At 46.9% G+C, this 27,169-nt stretch overlaps 1 protein-coding gene across 1 annotated transcript in view; it reads right to left on the reverse strand.

Moving 5' to 3' along the window:
* Window positions 1-27,169, reverse strand: part of MYO1D (myosin ID) — a 780,763-nt gene that overhangs the window by 168,690 nt on the left and 584,904 nt on the right. Inside the window, exons 20-21 of the mRNA XM_069634169.1 lie at window positions 19,743-19,856; window positions 7,979-8,133 (exon numbers count right to left, since the gene is read on the reverse strand). Of these exons, the coding sequence (XP_069490270.1) occupies window positions 7,979-8,133; window positions 19,743-19,856 (269 nt within the window). The remainder of the gene's footprint in view (window positions 1-7,978; window positions 8,134-19,742; window positions 19,857-27,169) is intronic.

Consider the following 27,169-nt stretch of genomic DNA (forward strand, 5'->3'; position numbering starts at 1 on the left):
TCAGGCCTGTGAGGTGGTAGGGCCTGAACTATAGCAGTTGAAAACACATCGGTGTAGTCCTGATAGGCCCTAGGAACCTGGATGATATTTGAGACTGTGAATGGCCCTTGCTGGTCTAATGGTGTACCTCCAGAAGATGTCGGCGAGGAATCCAGGGATAGACAATGAGACATACAATGCTCTGAACCCAGGAACAAGGAACCTGCTGCCCAGTTGATGTATGGGTTGTGCTTTTGTAACCAGGGCATACCCAGCACCATTGGGTAGTGAGCAGACTTAATGATGTCAAACTTGATCGACTCTCGATGGTGATTTATCGAGAGTTGCATCTCCTGGGTTTGTAGAGTTATGGGTCCAGAAAAAAAGGGGTCTTCCGTCAATCGCCCCTACAGGTTGCGTTATGCCTCGACTTTCATAAGGAATGTGGTGGGCAGTGACCCAATCCTGATCTATAAATATCCCCATGGCTGCACAATCCACCAATGCAAAAATGGTGTAGGTTTCGTTCTTGAATGGCAATAGAAAGGCCTGTAAAACCACAAGATTATTTTGTCCAGGAGAGTTCAAGGATGGAATAGACGTGGAGCAAACATCTCTCTCCCGAAGCTGCGCTCCATCTAGGATTGGGAGCTGGCATTTCCTGAATGCCGTGGAGGGGCTAATGGACACTCTCTCACTAGGTGTTTATCTGAGGCACAATACATACAAAGCCTGGTATAAATCCGTTGCATATGGGTCCGCGAAAGGCCCCGAGTTGCATGGGTTCATGTTCATTAGCTCAGCCTTCGAGGAAGTTTCCATGGTGGTCTTTTGGAAGGACGTTCTGGTCTTCTTCTCTGCCTTCCGTTCCTGGATAACGAAGTCCAGCTGTAGAGAGAAATCCATGAGAGCCTGGAATGTGCCTGGACGAGCCACTCTGGCTAGCTCATCTTTTATCTCTTCATTTAGTCCTCTTCGAAAAAAGGTTAAAGCAGGCTTCTGAGGACCAATCCGCTTCTTTGGCCAATTGCTTAAAGCGTATCACATATGACACCATGTCTTGGGAACCTTGTTGGAAATCTAGTAGGCGTTACTGGGCACTATAGACCTGTTCTGGGCGGTCAAACATGGTCTTTAAAGCCTGTACGCATCCGTCGTAGTCATCCAGGAAGGCATCTCCAGAATGAACTAAGGGCGTGGCCCAAGTCAAAGCATTCCCAGAGAGATGCGAAATCATGAAGCCCACCTTTACCCTGGGGGTGGAGACGTAGTAGGGCTTGAAGGTGAAATGGACTAAACACGAGTCAAGGAATCCGCGAAGGGTTTTTGAAGAACCGTCGTATTTATCAAATACTACGCCCAACAATACACTTTCCTTGGTCGCGGAATCCCGGGACAAGACTAATTGTTTTAGCGCAGCGTTCTCAGCCTTAAGATTCTGCACTTCCGTTGTCAACTCCTGCATGCCGCGCATAAGATCTTGAAGCGCCGCCTCCATGTCTATATCTATTTTGGTTCGTTGGCGCCTCAATCTGTCACAGGTTTCCCCCCCTTCTCACCTGTTGCTGTTGTCTACTGGAGCTCCTTGAAGGAGTTTTCTTGCATACAGTCCGGGTCTTGTACAGCCCCGTGTGGGCTTCTTCGGGTTCCAGCATGTGATCGGCGCTTCGACTCCTGGAACGTTCAGTATGTCCGGAAAATCCAGGAAATGATGATGTGTACTCGAGACGGGTATACAGGGGTCCAGGATACAGGCGGTAAGGAAAGGAAGGGACTGAAGGAGGAAGAACAAAGGGTCCAGGAACAGGTAGTCAGTGAGAGCGAACTACGGCAACACACGTCTAGCCAGTGCAAGTGGTAGCGTTGAGACGAGCGGGCCCGCGGGGGTGTGGCTTCTTTATAGAGTGTGCTACGTCCGACGCGGAAGCTGGTAAACAACGTTCCGTGTCTGTCGGCCATGATGGTAGTACTGCTGAGTGCAGGCCTCGATGTGTCAGGGACCAGGAAGTCCAAAAGGGACTCATCCGACGGTTCATGACAGGTGCCACTGCCAGGAGGACTACCCCCATTACCAGCCTCCCTGAGATGTCCCTCTGTGTTACCGGAAGATGAATGGAAATCCAGAGATTTGCTTTCCGAATAGATAGTGTCCCAATAAAAAACGTCTGTGTAGAACGAGAAGGGGATGTAGTGAGTATGGGATATGATTCTGTAGACTCAGACAGGGAGGAGGAATGTTGGAGCGACTTTGACGAGTCAGACGAAGGGGCAGTGGGAGGGACACCTCGGGTCCAATGGGCAACTCAACAGGTAACAGAAGGGGAAGAAGAACGATGGAAGGGTAGGCTCCGAAACAGGTTGGGAAGGATAGCATTGGCAAAAAAGTAAGGGATGAAGGTAAGTAAGTGGAAGGCGAGGTCTAAATTACAGATGCTCCTCATCCATAAAGGAGCAGGACGGCCCCATTACATGCCATGGGCGCGGATGGACAAAAACAACCAATTGAAAAGCCTCCCACCACTTTCCAGGGGTGCAGGAAAATGGATATATGCATTTGAGAAGAATACAGCGGGGGTACCCCTGGCCATAGGAGATATTAAAAGTCTCTTAATATCAGCAGTGGGTGATCACGAAGACTCAGTGTGGATGAAGGCGGGGTTCCCGGCACTAACGATGTGCAATGATAGACAATGCGGGGTGTCATTTAACAATGTGAGAAAGCAATTGTGGGATGCACTGCAGAGAACCTTCCCCAACATCCCAGATGTACACTCTGTAATGCAATGCACAATGGGGGACGAGGAAGATGCTGTGCAGTTCATTCTCCGGGTGCAGGAGACGTGGCGGGCGGAGACGGGCGCGGCTTGGGACCAATCCACCTCCCTATTTTACTTTATCATCAAAAGATGCCTCCCGAAGGAGGTACAGAAGGCCCTTGATAAAATTCCTGGGATAGAAGCCAAACGATAGCCAGAAATACAGAGAATCATAGTACACCATTGCAGGCGGATCAAAGAAAGTGAAAAATAAATAGCACAGAGGAGATTAGCAGATGAGGCAAAGCAGGCGCATAGTAAGTTGGTGAAGGTCGCGGCAGTAACAGCAGTACCGCCCACGGAACGGCAGGGAGAAGACGGGGAGGGGTCAGTAGCCCTACATGCTCGAATGGCAGCTACATGGGCAGACAACAGGCGGGGGCATTGGAGAAGACGGAAGTGCCCCCTTGTTGGGACAGTATTGCTGTTGCAGAGACACACTACAGAGAAAACACACGTACCTTACCTGCACGCAGCCTCCACATGCGCTCACGCCGCCAATGAGGACCAGATGGCACTCCCCTCCTCTCTGCAACATAAACATGCTGACTGACAGGAGATGACGCCTCTCCTTTCAGCCAGCCAGTCTATGCTGTTAGCGTAATAATGAGAGGCGGCAGGGCCAATCTTCAGCCACCCTGCCACCTCTCAATACTTTGCACTACTTTTGTTGAGCAGCTGAAAGGCCTGCGAGACAAACAAACAAATGCATAGTGGTGGATGTGCCCCTGGTCAGAGGCAGCCAACACAGTCCTCTGTGCAGGTACAGCACACAGGTGGACTATGCTGCCTGCCACTCAAGCGAGGGGGCGGTGCCCTACACCCACAGTGGCGGGCCACCACTGTGTACCGGGTCATTTGAATGCTAGCACCACTGACTATGTGGATGTGTTAGGATGCACATAAATCACCAGGCCGTGCCATTCCTCTGTACACTCGCTTTGTACCACCCACCGCATGCAAAGTGCTCTGAGGTGGCCGACAGCAGGGCCAAGATTTTACAAAACCATTATAATAAACACATAACTCGCACTTGCCAAGCGTGCATGATGTATTCCTTAATCCCCACTTAAAAAAAAAAACCCAGATGGAATTCAATCACCTGTAAACCGGAACACAAGGGTCCAGAAAGAACTCAAACCCCATATGAAAATATTGGGAAAGTTAAACATTTTACATTTACCAAAGAATCACTTTCACCACCAACCTATGCTTACATTAAGTCCCGATATTGATGGCGTCATAACACACTGAGACAATCAGGCAGCTGGGCTCGTGAGAAACCAAATAGAAGCAACACGTGACATAAATGTGTCTATGCCCCTTACCAGCATTCTTATTCCGGGATTTAGGCCTGGCATTGTGCGTGTAAAAACGGTATAAACCCAAATAATCACATGTAGCTAATTAAACACAGGTACTAAGCACTCTAAAGTCCCTAACCTCTGAATACTGAAAAACCTGCGCAAGTTAGGGTTTACACACCATTACATTAAGCATGGACAAAGTAGAGACAAGTCTTTTTACTATTTCTATGCTTAATGTAATTGTGAAAGCCCTAACTTGTACACGTCTTTCAGGGTTAAAATTGATTTACTCAGTACATGGGCTTTATTTAAGTACTCAAAATCGAATTACAGCACATTCTGAGAGGGCGACCATCTCAAAATGTGATTTCATTTGACAAAGAATATTTAAATAATGCTCATACATCTAGTCTAGTAGGGGCTTTTGAATGCTTAAAAACGTGTGTAGGCTTCACTTACATTATACACAGATATAGTAAGAAGACTTCTGTTCATTGCAATGAATGTGTCTTTTTAGATTGTCTGCAGAATGTAACAGCGTTCGAACTCTAACTTCTATGAGCCTGCCACGCCCCCTCTCCCCTCCCCATCCCATACTCCTTACTTACCTCCACATGTATGTCCAGTACACTCAGCAGCTCCTACATCTGTCTCTCCAGCCAGTAGTACACTGCCTCCTCGCAAAAGGGATCCTGCTACTCATTGGATTCAACGAGAGTTGGTATTTTCCCATTGAATCCGCTGATAGTGCCGGTAACATAGCTCAGCGGGTTGAGCGCTCGCTGCTGCGATCTGAGTGTGATCTGCAGGTCGCAGGTTCGAATCCCGACAAGGCCAAATCAGCCTTTCATCCTTCCGAGGTCGATAAATGAGTACCAATTTCGGTTGGGTGATATTGTATGTAAATATGTGCTCCGTAAAGCACTTTGGATTAAGGCGCTATATAAATAACACATCATTATCCCATGCTGAGAGGTTTTCCACATGCTCGGGAAGAACATTGTGAATCACAACATAAGACTCAACAGCTTCTTTGTTGGCCCCTAATAAAAACAGGAAGTGGGGGCTATAGACAAAGTAAAACAAAAAATGAATCTCTCACACATGGAATGAAATATTAGAGCAGGGTGAAAAAAAACCTAGGTAATAGTAGGACATCTTTCAACATGACAACATGACCGCCTCCCTAGTTTATTCTAGGGTTGTTGTTTCTGAGGCTATCAGAAGGAGCAGCAAGAGCATAGCATGAGAAGTGTGGCATAAACCAATGAGCCTTCAGCGTCCCCTTGAGCAGTGAGGATCTTACCTTTGACAGTCTGGGAGCGGCCTTGTAAAAATACCTTTTACTATCATAGGCTTGTGAATAAGAGAGAGTTGTGCAAACGTGGTGCAGATTTCCTTTAGGAGGGGTGGGGCCATCTAAAGATGCCGAGCTGATCACTCAAGCATGAGGTTGTTGTGAATTCCGTGTATTTACGTGTAATAGCTCTGCATGTCACAGTGCATATATTAAGAGTTGTGCCTGAGCCAGTGCAGAGGAGAAAGAATTGGTGTGATATGATCACATGGTTTAGTGCTGCGAAAGACGTGCGACAGAGTGAAAATAGTGGCATGAGGCAGAGCCGTGAATAAAGATTCACAACCATTGACATGAGGGGGAATCGCGGATTGTACAACTATTCAAAAGGTGCTGTGGTGGAGGCACGCTTTATCTTTGCACATGAATGTGCTGCCTGCTATCAAGCAGTGTGGTCATGTATGTTCACGGGAGGGTAGCTCAGGGGCAACGTGCTCGCCTTGGAAGCCAGACGACACAGAGCAACACAGGTTCGATCCCTGGGGCTCGCCTTGGAAGCAAGACGACGTGGAGCAACACAGGTTCGATCCCCGGGTCCGCGCTTAGAAACCGGCATTTATTTTGATTCTAATCTCTCCTTTGACCACCACATCTCACTTACAGCCCGCGCCTGTCGATTTCATCCCTGCAACATTCGCAAGGTCCGCCCTTTTCTCACTTTCCACGCTACAAAACTCCTTATCTCCTCACTAGTCTTCTCCCGACTATTCTATTGTTCTGTTCGGTTCTGTTCTTTGGTCTTCCCTACTCACGCCTTGCTCCTCTTAAATCCATCTATCATTCTTCAATTCGCTCACTCTGTCTTCTCTCTTACCATGATCCAATTTCTCCTTCCCCGGCCTCTCTTGGCTGGTTGCCCTTCTATTCTCAACTTAACTACAACTTTCTCTGTCTTGTGTTCAAATGTCTCTATGCTCTTGCTCCTGACTACCTTACATCTCTTTCTTTTTACTCTCCATCTCACTCCCTCGCTCTACTAATCTTTTTAGACTCAATGTCCCACAGCCCCCATGTGCCCAATCCCGTTTTTGCTCGTTCCACTGCTAGCCCCTCTTCACTGAAACATGCTTCCCCTGTCTCTTCGCTTCATTACTTCCTATTCTCTGTTCCGTTCCTCTCTAAAAACCACCTACTACAGTCCTCTAATTGATTTAATCTGCTTATGAACACTGATTCACGCTAATTGATTGTTACTGTTTATGAACACAGTTTGAATGTTACTGTTTATGAACGCTGATTTGCATTCTGATTCATTTAATTGTTGACTGTTCTATGTAAAGCGCTTTGGACAAAGGCGCTATATAAACACTATAAATACAAATACAAATAATTATGTCAAGATGACGAGACAGAAATGTGAAGCTAGAGAAATGTAACACATGACATAGTAAAAAAGGGAAACATCCCCAGGTTACATAGAATGACATTTAACAGTGAAACACCCCCCTAACTAACTGCACAGCATTAACAGATCCTGCTCCACCCTCTCTCAGGATATCAAACCATGGAATCATTTCTTGGCACATATCAGAAGCTGGTCTACGATGTAGAACTAACAGAGGATCTGAAGGACTCACTAGAAAGTTCTTTAGTGACTTAAGTCCCCGGCTGTGGCTAGTCGGGCCTTCTTGCTTGCCTCTGCCTGCACTGCGCACAGTTTTGCTTCTAAGCCGAGCGCCCGAGGGTCTGTTCCGGGCATGTGACTGGCGCTACACAGATCAATAGGTAAATCGATAACAAGTTACAGTAGACACAAAGCGATCACCGTCTATGGCGGTAGGCCTGCAACCCTAATTATGGACAATGTATCACATGCAAGCAAAGCAATACCGCCACATTGTGTCAATTCACAATACATAGCCTAGAAGTATTCAAAGGGTGCCGTAGAAAAGACTGCCTCAGGAACAAAACTCTTGGGGTGGGTGTCGATATCTGCAAGCATTTCCATGCTGGCCTGCTCTTATGGGGGGATCAAATGGATGCGCAAATAGATATGTCTCCTCTGGTAAGGCACAGTGAGGTAAACCGTGACTGTTGACCCCTTGAGTAGGCACCATCCCATTGAACAGGTTATTTGGCCATGCTCGTTCTCAGTAGAGGTGCTCTCACATCGCTGAGTCAATTAGAGTGGCCAATCCAGATACTGACCCCTTGCTGTCTGGGCCTAGTGAGACACAGCACCACAGCCACACTCCACTGATGACGCCAAACAAGGCAAAGTCACGTGTCTGAGAGTGTTGTTTGTATTCTGGTTCAGAGGCAAATTGCTAAGCATTTTGGTGCCAAGCTGCCCTTGTGGGTGGAGTCAGACTGATATACACATTAATTTGTGCTCAGGCAAGGCAGAAAACATATTGTAGAAAGGGAGGAGAGACAGAAAGAGAATGAAAGATAGGACAAACATGGGTATCAACTGACACACTGCGGAATTCTACCCAACTCATGGGTGGTGCCAAATCCGTCATCATCGGACTGGAAACCCATGTGCCTTTGGCCTCACCTCTGCAAACAACACTGACCTCTTAAAGTGGTTCACCAAGACCCCAACGATTTCCCCAATCCGGTTATCGAGGGCGGACTGTTGGCAGCACAGGCAGACAATCAGGTCTTTGTTGTCCTTCGTGTGGAAGACCACCAGCTGGTCCTTTCCAGTTGAGACGCTTAGGCCAGACACCTGCAATCAGGGAAGAAAGTGCCAAACACTGCTGTGAGAAACCCCAAAGCGCTTTTCTTATCTCACAGGATGGTTCATGCAAATGATCCATACCCACCAAAATGATGTGCACAACACTATAAACAATTATAAGCATCTATATTGTCTGCATGACCGCCATAGTGGTCTTGCTGCTCTGAAGCGTGTCCCTATAGTGAAGGGGAAAGAGTATGGTTTTGGCATTAAGGGTGCATGTGTAATGATTGGTAGTGGATCAAACAGGTGTTATGCCACCTGAAGAGTTTGTTAAAGTCACAGGGAGGACCAGGAGGAAGGGAGTCTGTGAAAAGGAAGGATGTATAGAAGGATCGGTTTGGGCCTGTACGGGGTCCAATTGGTGGGTCTGAAAAACACTGTCCCAAAGGTCTCGAGTTTTCCTGTGAAGACTTGCTAAAAGATGAGACTATCTCCCGGAAATGTGTCCTGGGAATGTCTTAGTACAAACAGTTTAATGTATTGCCCAAAGCATAAAACAATGTCTTTCATTTTATTTGATAACATTTGCCCAATGTTGTTTTAAAAAAAAATTAATAAAAAAAAAAAATATATATATATATATATATATATATATATATATATATATATATATATATAAAATCAATCTTGATGGATAATTTTTTTTCTCCAAGCCATGTTCACCTCATACTACTTTCTTATCGTTAAATTCTTGGCCTCTCTATGCCCCCACACTGCTACGCCTTTCTAAACTCACCTGTAGTCTTCGCTTCAGCGGTTTAGTCAGAAAGTAAGATCCCCTAGTTTCTCATTATTTCAGAATGTGGCCCACCCAGAGATTGTATTTATTTCATTTATTGGACATTTGTATGGCACCTACACACAGGTGTTTCCAGGCGCCACAAGACAAGAAGGGGGTGGGACATGGGAAATCATGAGAATACAATAATAAAGAACGGTTATATTGGCCTGGTGACAATCCTAGTCTGCAAGTGCATGACAAGATGATAAGTGCAAGGCAGTGGGGGTTTGAGGGAGAATTGCAGGAGTGGGGTAGATGTGTGAAAGGCAGACTCCCCATGAGAGCTCATCTCACCTCACGTATGTGCTGCCTGCCCTACACATGCCATACCTAGCTGACCGTCTGTCTGCTATTCAGGCGTGGGGTGCTGCCCATGACCTCTGCCTTAATGCCAGTAAGACTGAGATTCTCCTCATCGGCACACCCACTCCCTCCTTTCCTGTCGCTCTCTGGCCGGCCTCTCTTGGCCCTCTTCCTGCTCCCACCTGTGAGGCTAAAAACTTTGGGGTCATCTTCGACTCTACACATCTCTGACGTTGCTATGAAGTCACACACACCAGCTGCACCTCCTCAGAGGTATTATTCCTTTCCTCTCCTTCCCCCAGAAGCTCAATGTCTCCAGAGCTCTGGTTCTCTCTAGGCTGGACTATTGCAACAGACTCTTTCTAAATCGGCCTGCCTCTACTCTCTGCCCTCTACAACTCATCCAGAACAGGACTGTGAGACTTGTCCTTTGCCTCAAGCCCAGGGATCGCATCTCTCCAGGACTGAAATCTCTGCACTGGCTCCCAGTGGCTGCGAGGAGTAAACTCAAAACCCTCTGCATTGTCCACAAGGCCTTCTGGGGCCTGGGGCCTCAATACCTTCAACTCTCTCTTCCTAAATATCTTCCTTCTTGAGCTCTTCCCTCATCCGCCTCCAACTCACTCATGGTCAGTCGCTTTTCCAAGCAACAAATTGGTGGTAGATCTCTTTCTTCGGCTGGGGCCTCCCTCTGGAACAGCCTCTCTGAAACTTGAGGAGAACCATCTCAGGTTCCGGAAGCACCTCAAAACATTTCTCTTTGCTTCAGCTTTTTCTCCTCCTCTCCCCTGCTGATCTCCTTGCTGAAACTGAAACTTCACTGGTTACCTGGTCACCCTCTGATCTCGGGCCCAGGTCCCTCCCCCGCCAGTTTCACACATGCACTGCCTGCCTGGTAACTCCCGCACTTGGGGACTGTTTCTGTATCCCTAGAGTCCCACTACCAGCACTTGACACCCGATTCTGCACTTACCTTTGCACTTGCCACCTGCTGGCCGTTACTTATTGTTATTATTCTATTCCTGTGTACTGCACTCTCCCTTCCCCCTATCCGCTGCACTTTCCCCTTCCCCCATCCCATGCACTTGCGTGATCTGAATGACACTTGGCCTAGTAGGATCGTTTTTGGTCCTCCCTTCGTTCCCCCTCCCTGCCTCGCTGCGCCTTGAAACACTTGTGTATAGGCGCATTATAAATGCCATATCATATCATATCATGCCTACCCTTCAACCAAGGTCCTTAATGCAACATTAACATGATGGCCAAACTACTGGTCCACACCTTGTAGACCAGTTTGAAGCAACAACCAAACGTATCGTGTCAAGTAATAGGAAGTACATGTATAATGGTTTGCAAGCCAGGGTTTGAACTCAAATGTAAGATGCGATGCTGCTCACACACGTGAGCTACCTTCCCGGTCTTGCAACAGTCCGCAGAGAATTCTACTGCTGCTATACCTTATGCCCATGTGCTTCAAAGCTACACAGAATTGCGGCCATATGTACTTCTTGGGGGCTTTGTGCCGTGTCTGTGCAGCTCTGCGCCAACAGTGAACCGACCCCTTTACCACAAAGCTCTGCATTTGTTTTCATTTTATAAACATTGTTCATATTTTCTCAACTTGAAAGTTAACTATAATTACTATTTTTGTGCCTCTGCAAAACCTATGCATTTCAATAAATACCTAGCCCCCTCCCCCCCGCTCCCCACAAATAAAGTTCACTTAATTCCTTTTGAGTAACTGTGGTTATTTCTTTGCACAAAAAGTGATCCCTTCAGGTGATGAGACTATGGGTACCCGTGTTTTAATCAAGATTTTAACAGTCTAGACTGCAAATACAGCATAATTAACAGATCTACATCTGTAAACTCCAGATCTGAAAATCGTGATGAAGACAGGACACCTACTTTATTTATTTATTTATGCATTTATTTCAGCACACAAAGCCCTCCGGCATCTCAGCGCTAGTTACAGAAAGTGCATGGTGCATTAGTGCAAGAATACATATATGGCATAAAAAAGGTGTGTGTACACAGGCTAGCAAACCTCATATCGTATTACCAGAGGCTACATCAGGCAGCATATGGGTCAGATAGGTATTACACAGACTGGCAGAGCCTCACGTCATGTTACGGGGGGATACATCAGGCAGCGTACAGGTCAGATAAGTATGATTACATAGACTGGAAAAGCCTCACCTTGTGTTACAGGGGGCTACATCAGGCAGCATATACGATCCCATGCTAATCATACAATTAAATTGCGGCAGAATAGAGTGGTGGGGGAGTGGGTGGGTGAGAGGGGGGAAGGGAAGAGGAGTGTAGGAAGGATAGACTACTGGGCATTACTATTCTCAGAGAAGTTGAGAAGTTTTAAGGTATAAGGAATGGGCAGGTAGGGTGGTGGGGAGAGGAGGATGGGATGGGGAGGGTTGAAAACAGAGGGTGGGACAATACAGCAGCAATAAAAGGAGGATAGAGAGAAGAGGGGAGTGCAAGGACAGAGAGGGAGGGGGAAGGTTGGGAAGGGGATAGGTGCATAGAAGATGTCTGCGCTCCCCCTCATCCCCCGAGGGGTGAAACTGGGACTTGATGGTCAGCACCAACACCTGAAGACTACACAGCCTCCAGTTCTGACAAAGGGAGTCCTTCGACACCAACTACATATTATAGAAGTTCCGTCTATATTGCATTTATGAAATTGCTGAGTTATTTGTCATGAACCAAGTACAGTTTCGTGGTTGTGAGCTTTTTTATAGACTAGATATATTAAAGCAGTATAGCCTATTGAAAAGTTAAGACTTTTGGCAGTGGTCGAAGTGTACAAGAAAAGTAGTGGAACTGAGACCCCGGCGGTGGACGTGGTAGACAGGAGTATAGGGCAAGACATGTATCAAGGCGTTGGGGCAGGTTGATGGCCAAGTGGGTGGCATGGGAAGAAGAACTTCCCCATGATTGGGTTTACATTGTATTCTCCCAGGCCATCAGTCAGTTAGAATTTGTATACATCACCTTGTTGAAAACAATTGAGTCTTAACTGTGCTGGAAGCCATACCTAAACCTAACTGAGTAGATGCTGCCTCGAATCAGGGCCTGAACAATGTGGTCATTTATTCCAAAGCCTGGATCCCAAGATTGAAAGTCTCACCTCCTCTGATCTGGCAGAGTCCTGGGGGATGAATAGTCTGTGATCATCCATGGGGGTTCCACACTGGCATACACCATGTGATGCTATCCTGAAGGTAGGCAGGAGCGGCATGCTGTCCTTTCATCATCATACATTATAACGAATGCCTTTCTAATGAGTATAGAATTACAAAAATGCTCATCGAATTTTGGGGGGGGTGTCAGATAAAGGGTTGTGGGGGTCGTAAATATTAAAAATAGGTGGCGGAGGGGGGTTGCTCCTACCCCTCAAAAAATTATAATAAATAAATACATTTGATTACCTTTTCGTAATTTTATACACGTTGAAAAGGCATTTGTTATAATTTATGACGATGAAAGAACATAGAAACGCAGGACCAGCCCCACGGATGCATTTGAAAATGATACAGACAATTTTAAGCTGAAGTCTCTACTCTACTGGAAACCCCAGCACGCTCCTACAAGCAACTTGGACAAGATCCCTTCTCCTATGCCCAGGAACCAATCAGCTTTGATCCACCTGGAATATACTAATGTGTTCCATTGAAGTACCCCTGGAAGTGCATTACAACAGTCCAAGCAATAAGTCTCCAACTACAGCTGCACACTTGTCCAGCGGCATAAAGGGATAAATCCCATGTGGTCGCCCGATGTCAAAATAGCATTGCAGATGGCCTGGACCTGTAACCGCTACAAGGTCTAAGAATTTAAACTAAGATAACAAATGAACAGGTTTTCCAAATATCAGAGGGAGATGGATGGGAGGAGAATTTCTTACTTAGTGTAATCGGCACCTTCCCAGAGCTAAGATAAAGCCGGATACAGTCTACCCAGGCTGGGATGTCATCCAGGCTTTGTGAATATGCATAACCAAGTCTAAAGGTAAGTCTGATCCTAGGTTTGTGGCGTCAGCAGGTCTTCAAGGCAACCAGTATATTGTGAAGTCTCTCTAGGCATTGGTAACGTGCTGCGCTGTAGTTCTTCATCTTAAGTGCAGGTTTCCCAGTCAGCTCTTGAAAACAAGCAGGCTGCATTACCGTGTACAATCTAGAGGTAACACGAAGAAAATTCACCACGTTGAATATCAAGTGGGGTATAGAGTTATTGACTGACCTTTGTGGAAGAAATTGTGTACTGAAGATGGCGCAAAAGAATGAATGCAAGGCACTAGGGAGAGGGTCTAAAATATTATGAGGCCAATACATGTCGACATTTATCTGTAATACCCACACAAAGTGTGCGTGGGATCCCTGATGCAAACAAAGTAGTCACAAATGTACATCTTGTTTTGCTCATACCCTTTGATTATGTTCATTATGTGTAACATACCCTGTTTGTTTAAAGGTTTTTAGAATATTCCTTTGTAATATTATTTGTTTTTTGTATTTGTGGCACTACGTGCCCCTTTTTTTAATCATATACAATATATAATAAATTGTTTTTGATTCTTCGTTTGTGTACTGGGTTCAATGACTTACAACAGCAAACTGTATTTGTTTAGTTTGTAAACACCTGTCTCACTCAAACTCTTGGGCATTGGAAAGGGGGGTAATCAGACTTACCTTTAGCCTTTCTTATGCATACTTAGTTCCCTTTAAGTTCTGATCCCTCGAAATCAAAAAAGTGGGAATTTACCCGACGAAGGTTAGTTTGTGAATATGCAGTCAGAACGATTTCAGTTGAGCTGTAAATGCTTTAGGGTGGTAACATGAAGAGGTGTGCTTTTATCATTAAAAAAGCACAGCTCCTGAATTGTGAACACGGTTGTAAACAGTAGTGGAACTGTTAACAGCAAACAAGTAGTAGAACTCAGTTCCCGGTAGGTACCACTCACTTCGACCTCTGATTTCGGTGCTTTGTTTCTGCATGCCTTTGCTTATTTTGCGAGGCTCTGCTTAATTTCCATCTCAACAATTTTTAAAGCCGACTGTGTGGCCATGGCAATTTCATAATTGCCATATAATAATTTTCTTCTCTTTTAATCGAAGTCTCCCCCCATAGCCTCCAACCTTTATTGGGAAGGAGATGGTCCTATTCCACCCCCTTGCCTATCCCACATTAAATAGATCACGTGTAGGCCAAGGGGGGGAGAACCACCCCCGCCATGGCATGTTGTCTTATGATATAACAGAGATTTATACAAACATTGCAGCCCACAGCCCCTACAACGGACACCATTTTGAATTGGAGCTGGCGCCCTCTTTTTACAAGGCCCAAAAATCATCCCTCTGTAAACTCAGCTCTCCCTTTCCCAGCACCTTGCACAAAGAGCCCCAGACATCGCCACCCCCCTGCCAGCTACGCGCAAGCCTTGTTCTCACGGAAGTCCAGCCATTTATTTTTGCAATTGTTTAGTATCACCTCCACAGAATGTGGTCTCCGCAAAGCGTAAGACCAGAGCAGGCCCAGCACAAGTGCCCATCCATCTTCACTAAATTGCCCATGCCCTCTCAACCCCCACCCCGCCAGGCCATGGACCAATAGTCTACGACCCTCCACTCTCTTTTATGGCGATACCCATCTGACCCCCTCGCATTGACCATTCCAGAACACACACCACAGACTTAATCCTGTGCAGCAGTATATTTTCCCCAATCCCAACACATTTCTGTTCGCATCATGAGACATCAGAGAACATAAATAGTAGATCAAACCCCCAGGGGGAGACACCTGGGAGCAGGCCCCCAGTGTCAATGAAGCCCTGAATGTAGAGGTCGGAATGCCAACATATTAGCCCACCTTTTCTAAATACCCCCTTCATGCATGGATTCTATGTTCACCAATATTCTCATATTATCAGTTCCTATGGTTTAGCTTAGTTAGGCTTGTGTTATATCTGTCCTGACCTTCACTGCGGAGATGAGCCCAGCTGACCCACGTGCCACCAGATCGACTGGGAAGCAGCGGCCAATTGCAGCCTGGCATCCCGTATAGAGCAGGTGCCATACGGGCCCACCAATTAGCATTGCAATTTTGTACTATATGTCATGACATCATGGCCGACGACAATGTTTCTTATAATATGATGCCCATGTACTTTTTGGCAGAGCGCGCTCAGGCAGCACGGTTCTTTGCTTGCATACTTTATTTTATGTAAAGTTTGTTATCGTTGCAACTTATCTCTTAGTCTCATTCCCTGACGAGGTGGGTCATCTTTACTTTTTGCATATTGTGAGGTCACGTGTTTGGGTGGCCACCTTCATTCTCTTTCCTCCCATTATGTCGCGAGACAGACCCTCCCCCATCTATTTATACATCTATTTCATTGGGGCAATCAAGCTGCCTGACCAAACAGCTGACTATAAAAAATTGTGAGGATGTTGCAAAAGCCCTCAGGCATTCAGTCCTGGCCAGCCTTCTATTACACCCATACATTATGGAATATGCGCGCATTCACAGCTCACCCTCTGCACACAACCAATGACCGCATGCAGGAGCGTGTGAAGGAACTGGACCGACATATGCTGGAGGCCACGAATGGAACAAAGAAAAGAGAAACGTGCTAGAGGAGGGGAAAGGGGAGGTGGGGAAACAAAGGAGAAAAAACTTAAACAAGGGAAAACACAGAAAATGGGGGTGGGGGGTCGGGAGGATTGAAAGAACAAAGGAAGGAGGGATTCTGAAGTGGCAAAGATGAGATGTACCAGGCAAAAGGAAGAGATAACAGAGGGATTTGGTAAAGCAACGAAAGGAATGCAGATAATGAAATGAAGTTTCAATCAAATAAAAAGGAGTAAGAAAGGGAGAAGAGACGAAAGAAGAACCGGTAAAAGGAAGCAAAGGATGAAGGAAGGGGAGAAAAGAGGAGGGAAATTAAGAAATACACGGATTCCAAGGCAAACGAGAAGATAGCCTAGATAATAAGGAAGCGATGCTGGAAGGGGTTAAAGGAAGCAGGGTATTGATTGTAACAGAAAGGCAGAGGATAAAAAGAAGACGAGGGGGTCTTAAATGGGCTGAAGGTCAGGAAACGCTCGCGTGGCTTCAATGGAGACATGCCATTGCGGGGTGAAGGATGCCCGCAGGAGGTGAACCAAAGCAAGGCAGTACCAGACATCATCTGATGCGAATCACCATGGAAACACCATCCCGGATGAAAGTTGCCATAGCGACAGGATGCTCTAGAAGCGCTGATCCTGAGCAGTGCTGGCAGGCAGATCCATTTTAGCGCGGCGCACATTAGACGGGCAATCCATCTTCTCGGCGAGCACAGTGTGCGGGCGGGCGGGGCGCGGGGGGCGCAGTAATGAAGCTGGGAGGCCGCCATAATTACAAGCCATTTACTTCCTCCGCATATCGCCATCGCCCCAGATAATTGTGTTTCGCAGTGAACGGAATGCGGCAGGTGTGTGAATGATGGGTGCCGCGGCCCCAACAGAAATACGTGGGTGCAGTCCATAAAGGAGCACGCGCCGGCAGCCCACAAAGGGCGCGCCATCCATGCAAAGGGGTGCTTCGGTGGGGCCTGGCACATCAGGCTCAGTACTCCATTCGAGTGTATTGATTTTTAGATAGCCCTACTTTATACAGTCATTGTGGAGTCATAAGGTGCCAACCACTTAAGACTGTTTCGTGGCACCCTAAGAGGAGGCCAATAGGGGCCCTTCACAGGTATTGGAGCATTCAGAACATCTATGAAGCAGGACACAGACAAGAAGCAGAATACACTTTTCTTCTAGCGCCCACAATGAGCACAATCACCACTAGGTGCTTAGACTTCAGTGTGCCAAAAAGGTGACCGAGGTTCCTCCAGAGCAACGAGAAGTACTTCAAGTTGTGCCCCAGACATATCACCCTGTCTATTAATGAGCCCCAAGCTCTCCACCCAGTCTATTAATGTGCCCTAACCATACCACACTGCCTATAAATGAGCCCCAAGCTCTCCACACAGTCTATTAATGTGCCCTAACCATACCACACTGCCTATAAATGAGCCCCAAGCTCTCCACGCAGTCTATTAATGTGCCTTAACCATAGCACACTGCCTATTAATGAGCCCCAAGCTCTCCACACAGTCTGCCCACCTGCCCTATGTATATCACACTGCCAATACTTGTGCCCCAAGCATATGACAGTTCCTATAAATGTACCCCAAACTTTTCAGTTATAATTTTTATAATTATAATGATTATAATTGGTTATTTGTAACGCAATTAATACCGAAGAGGTTTCTAAGCGCGGACCAGCGATTCGAACTTGTGTTGCTCTGTGTAGTCTTGTTTCCAAGACGAGCGTGTTGCCACTGAGCTATACTACCAGTGCCCACTTGGAGCTCACTGGCAGACACTGCCAGTGTGTTCCAAGCATATCCTACTGCCTATAAGTAGGCCCCAAACTCTTCACACAGTCTATCAATGTGCCTTAACTATACCACACTGCCTATAAATGAGCCCCAAGCTCTCCACACAGTCTATCAATGTGCCTTAACTATACCACACTGCCTATAAATGAGCCCCAAGCTCTCCACGCAGTCCATCTATGTGCCCTAAGCATACCACACTGCCTATACATGAGCCCCAAGCTCTCCACACAGTCTATCAATGTGCCTTAACTATACCACACTGCCTATAAATGAGCCCCAAGCTCTCCTCGCAGTCCATCTATGTGCCCTAAGCATACCACACTGCCTATACATGAGCCCCAAGCTCTCCACACAGTCTATCAATGTGCCTTAACTATACCACACTGCATATAAATGAGCCCCAAGTTCTCCACACAGTCTATCAATGTGCCCTAAGCATACCACACTGCCTATACATGAGCCCCAAGCTCTCCACGCAGTCCATCTATGTGCCCTAAGCATACCACACTGCCTATACATGAGCCCAAGCTCTCCACACAGTCTATCAATGTGCCTTAACTATACCACACTGCCTATAAATGAGCCCCAAGCTCTCCACGCAGTCCATCTATGTGCCCTAAGCATACCACACTGCCTATACATGAGCCCCAAGCTCTCCACACAGTCTATCAATGTGCCTTAACTATACCACACTGCCTATAAATGAGCCTCAAGCTCTCCACGCAGTCTATGTGCCCTAAGCATACCACACTGCCTATAAATGTCCTCGATGCTCTTCACGCAGTCTGTCCAAATCTACCACAAAAAAATAAATTGATGAAATCTTTGACAAAAATCACATAGAACCTCACAATTTCAACAGGCTCCTCAAATCCTAATCTTCACACCCACATCAAATTCTAATTGCATACAGTTATATCACCTGCCACACCATCATTAATTACACATTCTTACTCAATCAGAGACCAGGGTTTGCTTTACTAGCACAATAGTGGTTCACAGTGGAGACCACTATGGTAGGGATTTGGCACAGTATAAAAGTCTTGTACCACAACATATCATACCATTTCCAACATCACTTCCCAAAAATGAATTAGGACAAATTGAGTTCGTAATATTCTAATTTTCCTCAATCCAGGATTTTGTTTTGTACCTAGCATATCTGAATGGCATCATACAAATAAAAGCTCAGTTCAAATATCGCATTGAATACAACCACTAGGAACTCAGTATCAGCCTTTCTTAAAAAAACAGGAAAAAATCTCAGGGGACAAATCTGAGGGTTTATCTGGGCTCGCAGGGCTGTGAGGCTGGATCACGTCATGATTCGGGTGCAGTGGACTTGACTGCGTGTGTCCCTTAGCCTTAGACGATCAAACCGGAAGGCAGCAGAAAGATGGGCGAGACCAATATAACAGCAAGCAGCTGGAGCACTCCCTTGGAGGTGACTGCACTGGAGTCCTCTCAGTCGTGTGTGCTTTCCAGTTACAGGAAGCCCATGCTATTTAAAGTTAAAAAAAAGAGGCGGACTAGCAGAGCTAGGTGGAGGCTTTGGACAAGAAAAGCCGGAATTGCCACAGACCAGGGGTCTGCAACCTGCTGCTCGCCAGATGTTTTGGACTACAACTCCTAGGACCTCTTACTATTGACTATGCTTCCTAGGGCTAATGGGAGTTGACGTCCAAAGTAAATGGAGAGCCAAAGGCTGCAGACCCCTGCCATAGACCATGGTATAGGTGCACTGGAAGAGCTGCATGCGATCATGGCAGCCGGTCAGGTCATAGTAGGTGCTCTACCCCATACGTGCTATAGATCCATCTTTCCTGTCGCAAGACAGGCCATCAATAACAGCGTTGTTTGGTTGCCATAGCTGTAAACCGCAAGGACACTTGCATTGCATCTTGGGATGTTGGCATCCAGGCTCCTAACCTTCAAGAACACTTCAATTTTACCTTGGGATGTTGGCAAGCCTGGGCCCTAGTCTTCAAGGGCACTTCAATGGTGCCTTGGGATGTTACCCTACACAACCTGTGCTGCTCCTGAGGGTGCAGCGGTACTTACGTTGTACAGAGGGATGGTGTTCATCACTTTGTACTGCTTGCCGGGATCCATCTTGTACAGATGTCGGTCTGTAATGAGAATGGCTCGGTCTTCCACCTTGTTAAATCTGTTAACCTGCAAAAAACAAACACAAATCTATAAATATCAACGGAAGTGTGTGGCAACTGGTTATCCAGCATCAGATGGGTGAGTCCAAACAACTTTCATTCATTTATAAGCGTTCCTCTTAAATGAAATACTGAGCCTATAGCCATAGTACCCTTGCCTGTGGCACCATGAGTTCCATGAAGGCTCCTTCATAGAGGTCCGTCTCTATAAAGGAGACAGTAGGCATGCTTGAGCCAACTCTACCAACTAACTGGTAGATTATAATTTTTTTATTTATTGAGAGCTGACCTAGCTTCGAGAAGCAACGGAGCACTTTACAGAGGTATACAACAACACAGATACACAATGGAGTGCTTTTCAGAGGTACCGATGGAACAAATATACAGCAGGGGTAGGATACAGAGGGGCACAGAGGAGGGGTACAGCTGTACAGGGTGGCGGGAAGGAGAGGGGCAGACGGTGACTAGCGAGTCAGGTGGTGCCGGGGTGGGGAGGGCAAGTGATGGCCTAGGTGTTGAGGAGGAGAGACTCCTTAAAGAAGTGGGTCTTGAGTTATTTTCTGAATTCTAGGAGCATGGGGGTGAGTTTGATGCTTATGGGGAGGAGGTTCCATAGTCTTAGGGCAAAGACAGAGAAGGTTTATTTTCTAGTTCTTTCCTTTTTGCAACGGCAGATTTCAAGCCTGCACGTGTCCTGGCTTCTTTTGGTGCGCTGTCCACCGGAGATGCTGAGATTCTCCGCAAGGTAGCTTGGTGACTTGAGGCCGACTGCCTTATAAATGATGCAGCAAGACTTGAAGGGGATTTGTGAGTGAGTGGGAGTCAGTGAAGGTCGATGAGGGCCGCAGTGATGTGGTCATATCTGGGCAGACCCTTAACGAGGCGTGCAGCCGCGTGCAGGACACTTCTCCGGGGCACAAGGGAGGACGACGGGAGGCCTTCCAGGAGGGTATTATCCCCATCCAGGTGGGATAGGACCAGTGCTTGAACAGAGGATCAAAAGTTGCCTGGAGGGACGAAGGGCTTGACATTCCGCAAGATGGAGAGGTGATATGAAGCTGTCTGAGTTTTCTTAGCTATTTGTGTCTTGAAGGAGAGGTGTTTGTCGATGTGGAACACAAGGGACTTGGCACAAGAGGTGAGCTTGCGTGTGAAGCCCTCAGGGTTCATGATTGATAGCCAGGACTATATTGTTATTGTTGTTATTTTGCATTTATATAGCGCCTTATATACCATTGGTATGGTCTGAAGGCGCTGGTAGGTTGAACGCCCTTGGGAACTGAAGTTCAGATCAGTAGAGAGAGTAGCGAGAGTCAAAAAGGTGCGTTTGAGCACCGGGTATGTGTGCAGCTCGTGCGTTATCCGTGTAATAGCTGCTTTTTAGCGGTAGGTGTGGTGGTTGAGAGATCAGGAGTATGTGTTCGTTCCGGCCGGGTTTATCCAGGCCGGATGTGGCTGCCTTATGCCTGAGGAGAACGCCTGGCTGGTGGGTGTGTAACCAGCAGTGATTACTTAGAGTGATGTGGAGTGAGCAGCGGATGTTGGTATGAGAACAGTTATACCGAATGGTGTCATAGTATCTCTGTGTTCTAGTTGAGTGGTGATGTAAAGCAGAGAGTAAGCATGGTGGTGTGATATGATGGGTTATATGCTCTTTCCAACGTTCTCTGCATTCTAAACCATACTATATACGTCACGCAATTCTATGTTCTCCAGTCCGTTCCATGCACTCCTATCCGCTCCATGCATCCCAGTCTGCTTCATACACCAGGTCCGTGCCACGTACTTATGCATTCCGGCTCGTGCTCGGGTCCGCTCGGCACGCTCCAGTCCGCATGTGTACTCGGGTCGGCCCCATGCATGTACTTTTGTCTGCCCCACGGATGTACTCTTGTGTGCCCCAAGCATGCATTTTTGTCTACGTCACGCATGCACTCCTGTCTATCTCACTCATGCACTCCTGTCTGCCCCATGCTCTATGCATTCGGCAGCTCTACGTATTCATCTATTCTACGCACTCATCAGTATTGGATGCAATCTGTGCTTGTTCATTCTACGATCTCGTCCGCTCTACGCAACACGTCCGTTCACCCTGTATGTCTGGGTGTTCGGTGCTGTTGGTGAGCAGTAGGAATTTGGTCTTGGATGGGTTGAGATTCAAGTATGCACTGGCCATTCAAGACTGGATCAGTGAGAGGTATGTTTTGAGCCTGTGGATTTCCTTGATGGAGTCGATCTTGAGGCATAGCTGTGTGCCGCCGACATATTGGTGGATGTGGATGTGTGTGGCTAGGGGGGCTCCAAGCAGCTCCATGTATAGATTGAAGATAACTGGGAAGAGGATGGAACCCTGCAGGACTTTACAGGTGACGGGTAGCATTGGCGATCTAGAAGAGTCCATCTGAACAAACTGCAGGGGGTTGGTGAGGTACGACTTAAATCGTAGCGTAGGACAAGGGCACCGATCTCTATGAGCCAATGTAGGGGCTCCATGAGTGCCTGGCAGTATACTATGTGAAAAGCGCAGAGTGGTCGATTAGAACCAGCTGGGGTAGCCGTCATCAAGGATTAGGAGGGCGTCGATCACCTGCATGGTAGCTGTCTACGTGCTGCATCTGGGTTTGAACCTGGATGGTACGTTTGGAGGAGATTGTTGGTGTTGATGTGTTGCTGCAGTTGCTGATCTTACCTAGGAAGGTGCCTTGAATTAGGGAGCTGTTGATGATCTCCAGGTAGGGAAGGAGAGCTTCTGCAGGGAGGGTCTTGAGGATGGATGCTGGGAGGATGCCATCTGTATATGATGTGGCTTTGAGGGCATATAGGGTTTCTAAATGGTCCTCTGTAGAGAACGTCCTAAATGAATTCCAGGGTGTGGAGATTTTGCAACGAGGGATGTGAGGTGGGTCTGTGGATACAGAGCTGTTGTATACGTGCTGACAAATCTTGCTGATTTTGTCGATGAAGAAGGTGTTAATGGCAGTGGATTTTTTGATAGAGTGTGGTATGACAGGGTTGGGTAGCGGGTTGATACAATGCTTGACCGCTTTGAAGAAGGCTCCGCTTTTGTTGTCGGCTTCTGCTATAGTGTTCTGATAGTAGGAGGCCTTGGCTGTGTTGATTAGTTGTTGGCGGGTTGCTCCGAGTTCATTGAGGAGCGCCAGGTCAGATGTGGTCCTCGAGCGGCGCCAGGTTCTCTTGTTTCAGGATGACTCTTTTGCTGAGGTTGAGTTCTTGCGAGTACCAGGGTGCGGACGGTTTCAGTTTGCAGGTGCGTTGTTTCAGAGGTGTGTGTCGGTCAATGGAGGCTGAGAGGGTGGTGTTGAGTATTTCCAGTAGAGGGTCGCAGTTCAGTTGGGGGTGTTCGGTTCATTCGAGGTGGAGGTTGGTGAGGTCTTCCAGGAGGGCTTCCAATGGGAAGTTCTTGAAGGACCTGGAGGTTTCTCTGATGGGTTTCTGATGGGAGTGTCTGGCTGGGGTAGTGGGCAGCATGTTGAAAGGCACAGCCAGGTGGGCAGACCAACCAAGTGGGAGAGGAGAGCTGTAGTGGAAGAAAGGCAGTGCAGTGATGAGTCGTTGCATGGTGACCTCTACAGATTACGTTGAACTACGAGCAGAGTTCAAAGAGTGGAATCCTAGCAGATTCCAACGTTCTCCATGCTTACCCTCCTCCCCAACACTGACCTTATCCCTGTGCCACCTGCGATCACCGGGCAGTCCTCCCTTCCTTTGCCACTTTGCTGTGTCTGCCTTTTTCCGGGCTATCCCATGGGTCCAACCATATGCCATGAAAAGGAAGACTGGACATCTGTCCCTCTGCGCCCAAGGGATTTAAGTAGTTTTTTTATTTCCATGGCACGGAGACAGAGCCAGGGATAAAGTGGATGCAACGGGGCACCACAACTGCCTTGCCCGCAATCTGAGTGCTAATAGCCTTATTGTTCGATGATGAGGGCAATACAGCATCTTAAGTGTCCGCCAGCCTCTTTACGCAGCCTTGAATCGTTCAAGCCCATAAATTGGGCTTGCGGCCACAAAAGAGAATGTATTGCTCAAAGCTGTGAAGAGTAATGCTTAAGTAGAACATTAGACCACTGGAACATTGGAAGAGCAATTGCATTGCCAGAGGGCAATAATGGCAGGTAGAAGTACTTGGTCCCTCCTTTGGCGCTCCTACTTTTAAACAGAACATTCTACTGACATTGGGTGGAATGTTCTAATTGCACTAATGGCCCCCTCTTTGAGTCATTACCAGGGGGTAACATCCTTGACCATTGTTAAAGGCCCAAGCAAGGCGGTTACCACCTGATAGTGCCATTAGAATGTGACATTCTAGCTTAAGAGAACACATAGGGTCACCAATGATAATGAACTTGTGGTGTGGACCTCATGTTAACTCCAGAAGATTGACCTATAAAACAAGTCTAAGGTTCACCTTCCAAAATAAGGGGTAGGGTGGCATTTGCCACACTGGACTGCAGGACAACCTTGGTGTGAAATGTCAACGACTCATTGGATCCAGATGGCTAAAAGCAGAGTCCAGAAGGTAGGGCCTTGCCTCACCGACCAACACTGCACTTCTCCATGGGGCTGTAAAGCAGACTGCAGGAGCTTGGCCATCACTACCCCGTGGCTGGCACCAAGTTTCCCTTGCTGCACCCTTGCCTCTATGTGGCTGTGGTGGCTTCTCAAAGCAGGGCATCCACACCCAGGGGAAAACAAAGGCAAACTTAAGATCTGCAGTGACAGGGCCAATGAGGGTGAGGGTCATTTATTGTTCGTTTGTTTGTTTATTGTACACGCTGGACCCGAGGGTATCAGGGCGCAAGTGATAAGAAGGTGTACAGCTTAGTTACAAGGGTTGCGGAGCATAATTAAACAGTTTTCCTCAGAGTTAAAAGGTTGAGGATCAAAGCAGGTTTGGTTGGTGGACATACACATGTCGACAACAAATCATAGCTAGCAATCATAAACATACTAGATAACTGTCATTACTTTATCTAGAGTACATTAGACGATACAGAAATGCATGCAAGCAATTCAGGTAATAAATCAACGAGAGGATATATAGGGAGGACATGTTACTTGTCCATCTCTATGAGCCATTTTATTAGATTCTCCCTGAATTTGGTGAAGGTTTGGTCTGACCTTAGTGTATGTGGTAGGGAGTTCCACAGTTTTGCTGACCTAACTGGGAAGCTGGAACCTCCAATGGCAGATAATTTGAAGCGTGGCACTTGAAGACAGTGAGTTAACTGTTCTTAGAGGTCTGATTGAGGTTTTTCCTGGCGAATCGTTCTGTTAAGTAGCAAGGGGCTTTTTTATTTAAGCATTTGTGGATGAGGGAAGCAGTTTTGAGGTTGATTTTTTTCTTGGGTGGATAACCATTTAGGTTTCCTTCTTATTTTAGATATGTGATCTCTTTTTGGAATGCTTAGAGCTGCTCTAAGCACATTGTTTGGAGCACCTGTATTCTATTGATGATTTGTTTATTCGCCCTTATGTATAGGGCATTACAATAATCAAGTGTTGATAAGATGTGGGCTCTAAATAAGATCAGGCAACTGCTATCTGATAGGAATTGTTTCCCAGCTCGTATTAATTTGCATGTGTATGCTGTAGAAGAGGCCAAGGAGTTTACCTGTTTGGTAAATGATAGGGTTGAGTCTAAGTAAAAGCCTAAGGTTTTTACTTCTCTGGCGACATTGATAATGTTCCCATCGATGGTGAACGATAAGTAGTCAGGGCTGAGTTTGATAATGTGAGATGCAGTGCCTAGGATGATGAGCTCTGTTTTGTCATCGTTTAGGCACAGGCCGTGATTGGCCATCCATGCCTGAACGATGCTATAGACACATGATCCCTGGGGCACTCCGCAAGTAATGGGTATGGGGTCTGCTGCTGTCGATGGGTAGAAGACCCTCATGGTCCTGTCACTAAGGAATGACTGTATCCATACTATAGCTTCTTTCGAGAAGTGGGCTGCTGAGTCCAGGTGACTGCATAAGACTTTGTGGTCCACCAAGTCAAATGCAGCCGAAAGGTCTAGTAGGAGGAGAAGTGCTAATTTTCCCTTATCTCTGAGATTGTCTATTTGGGCCTTCAGATCGATGAGTGCTGTTTCTGTGCCATGTTGTGGCCAGAAACCTGATTGGCGTGAGCCTAGAAGCAGGTTCAGCTCTAGGAATTTTTTTATTTGGGTGTATGCTACCTTATCTAAGATTTTTAATAGAAATGGGACATTGTATGTGATGCTACAGGCAGTACAGGGGGTTCAATGGCCGTGCAGTGGGATGGTTAGTAATGAGAAGTGTTGATGCAAAGAGATTAGAGGGTGGTTGGTATTTATGGGGTGCTGCCTGTAGAGAGGCAGCGATGGATGGGAGTTGACTGGTAACGAGGTGAGCAGTTTGTTTGGTAGGGAGATGGGTTATCTGGCATAGAGGAAAAGCTATTGCCAAGGAGGAAATGTGGATGTCAGGAGCGAAAGGCGGTGTTGAGGAGGCCATAAATCCCTCTTCCCAGCATGCTCCCAAGATGAAAGATGACACCCGCTGAAGCAGCCCCACAGACCATAACTGGATGACATCACCAAAGTAATCATGAAGAGACATTGGAAAGGCTCAAAACACAGGGAGAAGCCTGACACACTGATTCCCTGAGAAACGCAAAGTAGAGCTGGCAATGCAGTTGCTGTGCCCAACCTTGTCAAGGACGCTGGGAGAGAGTCTTTCGAATCAAGAGAAAAGATAGAATACCTGCAAAAGATGGGAGCTGGAATTCTTCATAAATGCAAGTAGAGAGCTCATTTCTGTGGTCCCCACACACGTTATCTGAACCGGGGGAACAAGGCCCATTCATCCGAGGCAGGCAGAAACTGTTGTTCCCATCAAACTGAAGACAGACGATGCAAAATTGTAACACAGCAGGACGCTGGAGGCTGGAATTTCCTTACTCAGGGCCAGAGGAGTCAGAGAGGGGGTACAATTGGTAGGAAAGAGGCCTGACCCTGAAGCCATTCTCACCACCCATAATTGTGCTCACATGCTGGTAGTTTTCCCAAGCTAAGAAGGTTCACACTGGCCTCCTGTGGGTGGTGCCAGACGGAGCTACCCAATATGGCCAGGCTAATTGGACCATCTGTCCCCTATAGGATGTACATGTGTCTATACTGTTCACCCAATCCCATTCCATCCAAGGTCCAGGAATGTAACTTTTGGTTGTGATGTCATCATGGAATAAAACCCTGTCCGCAGCCTGTAATGAGTGAAGAGTGAATTGGAAGCTGCAGAGATCTGTGTGCCTATCCCTTGTGGGGTAAAA

Source organism: Ambystoma mexicanum, chromosome 13 (genome assembly GCF_040938575.1).
Source record: "Ambystoma mexicanum isolate Mex_15411 chromosome 13, UKY_AmexF1_1, whole genome shotgun sequence".
Taxonomy (NCBI): domain Eukaryota; kingdom Metazoa; phylum Chordata; class Amphibia; order Caudata; family Ambystomatidae; genus Ambystoma; species Ambystoma mexicanum.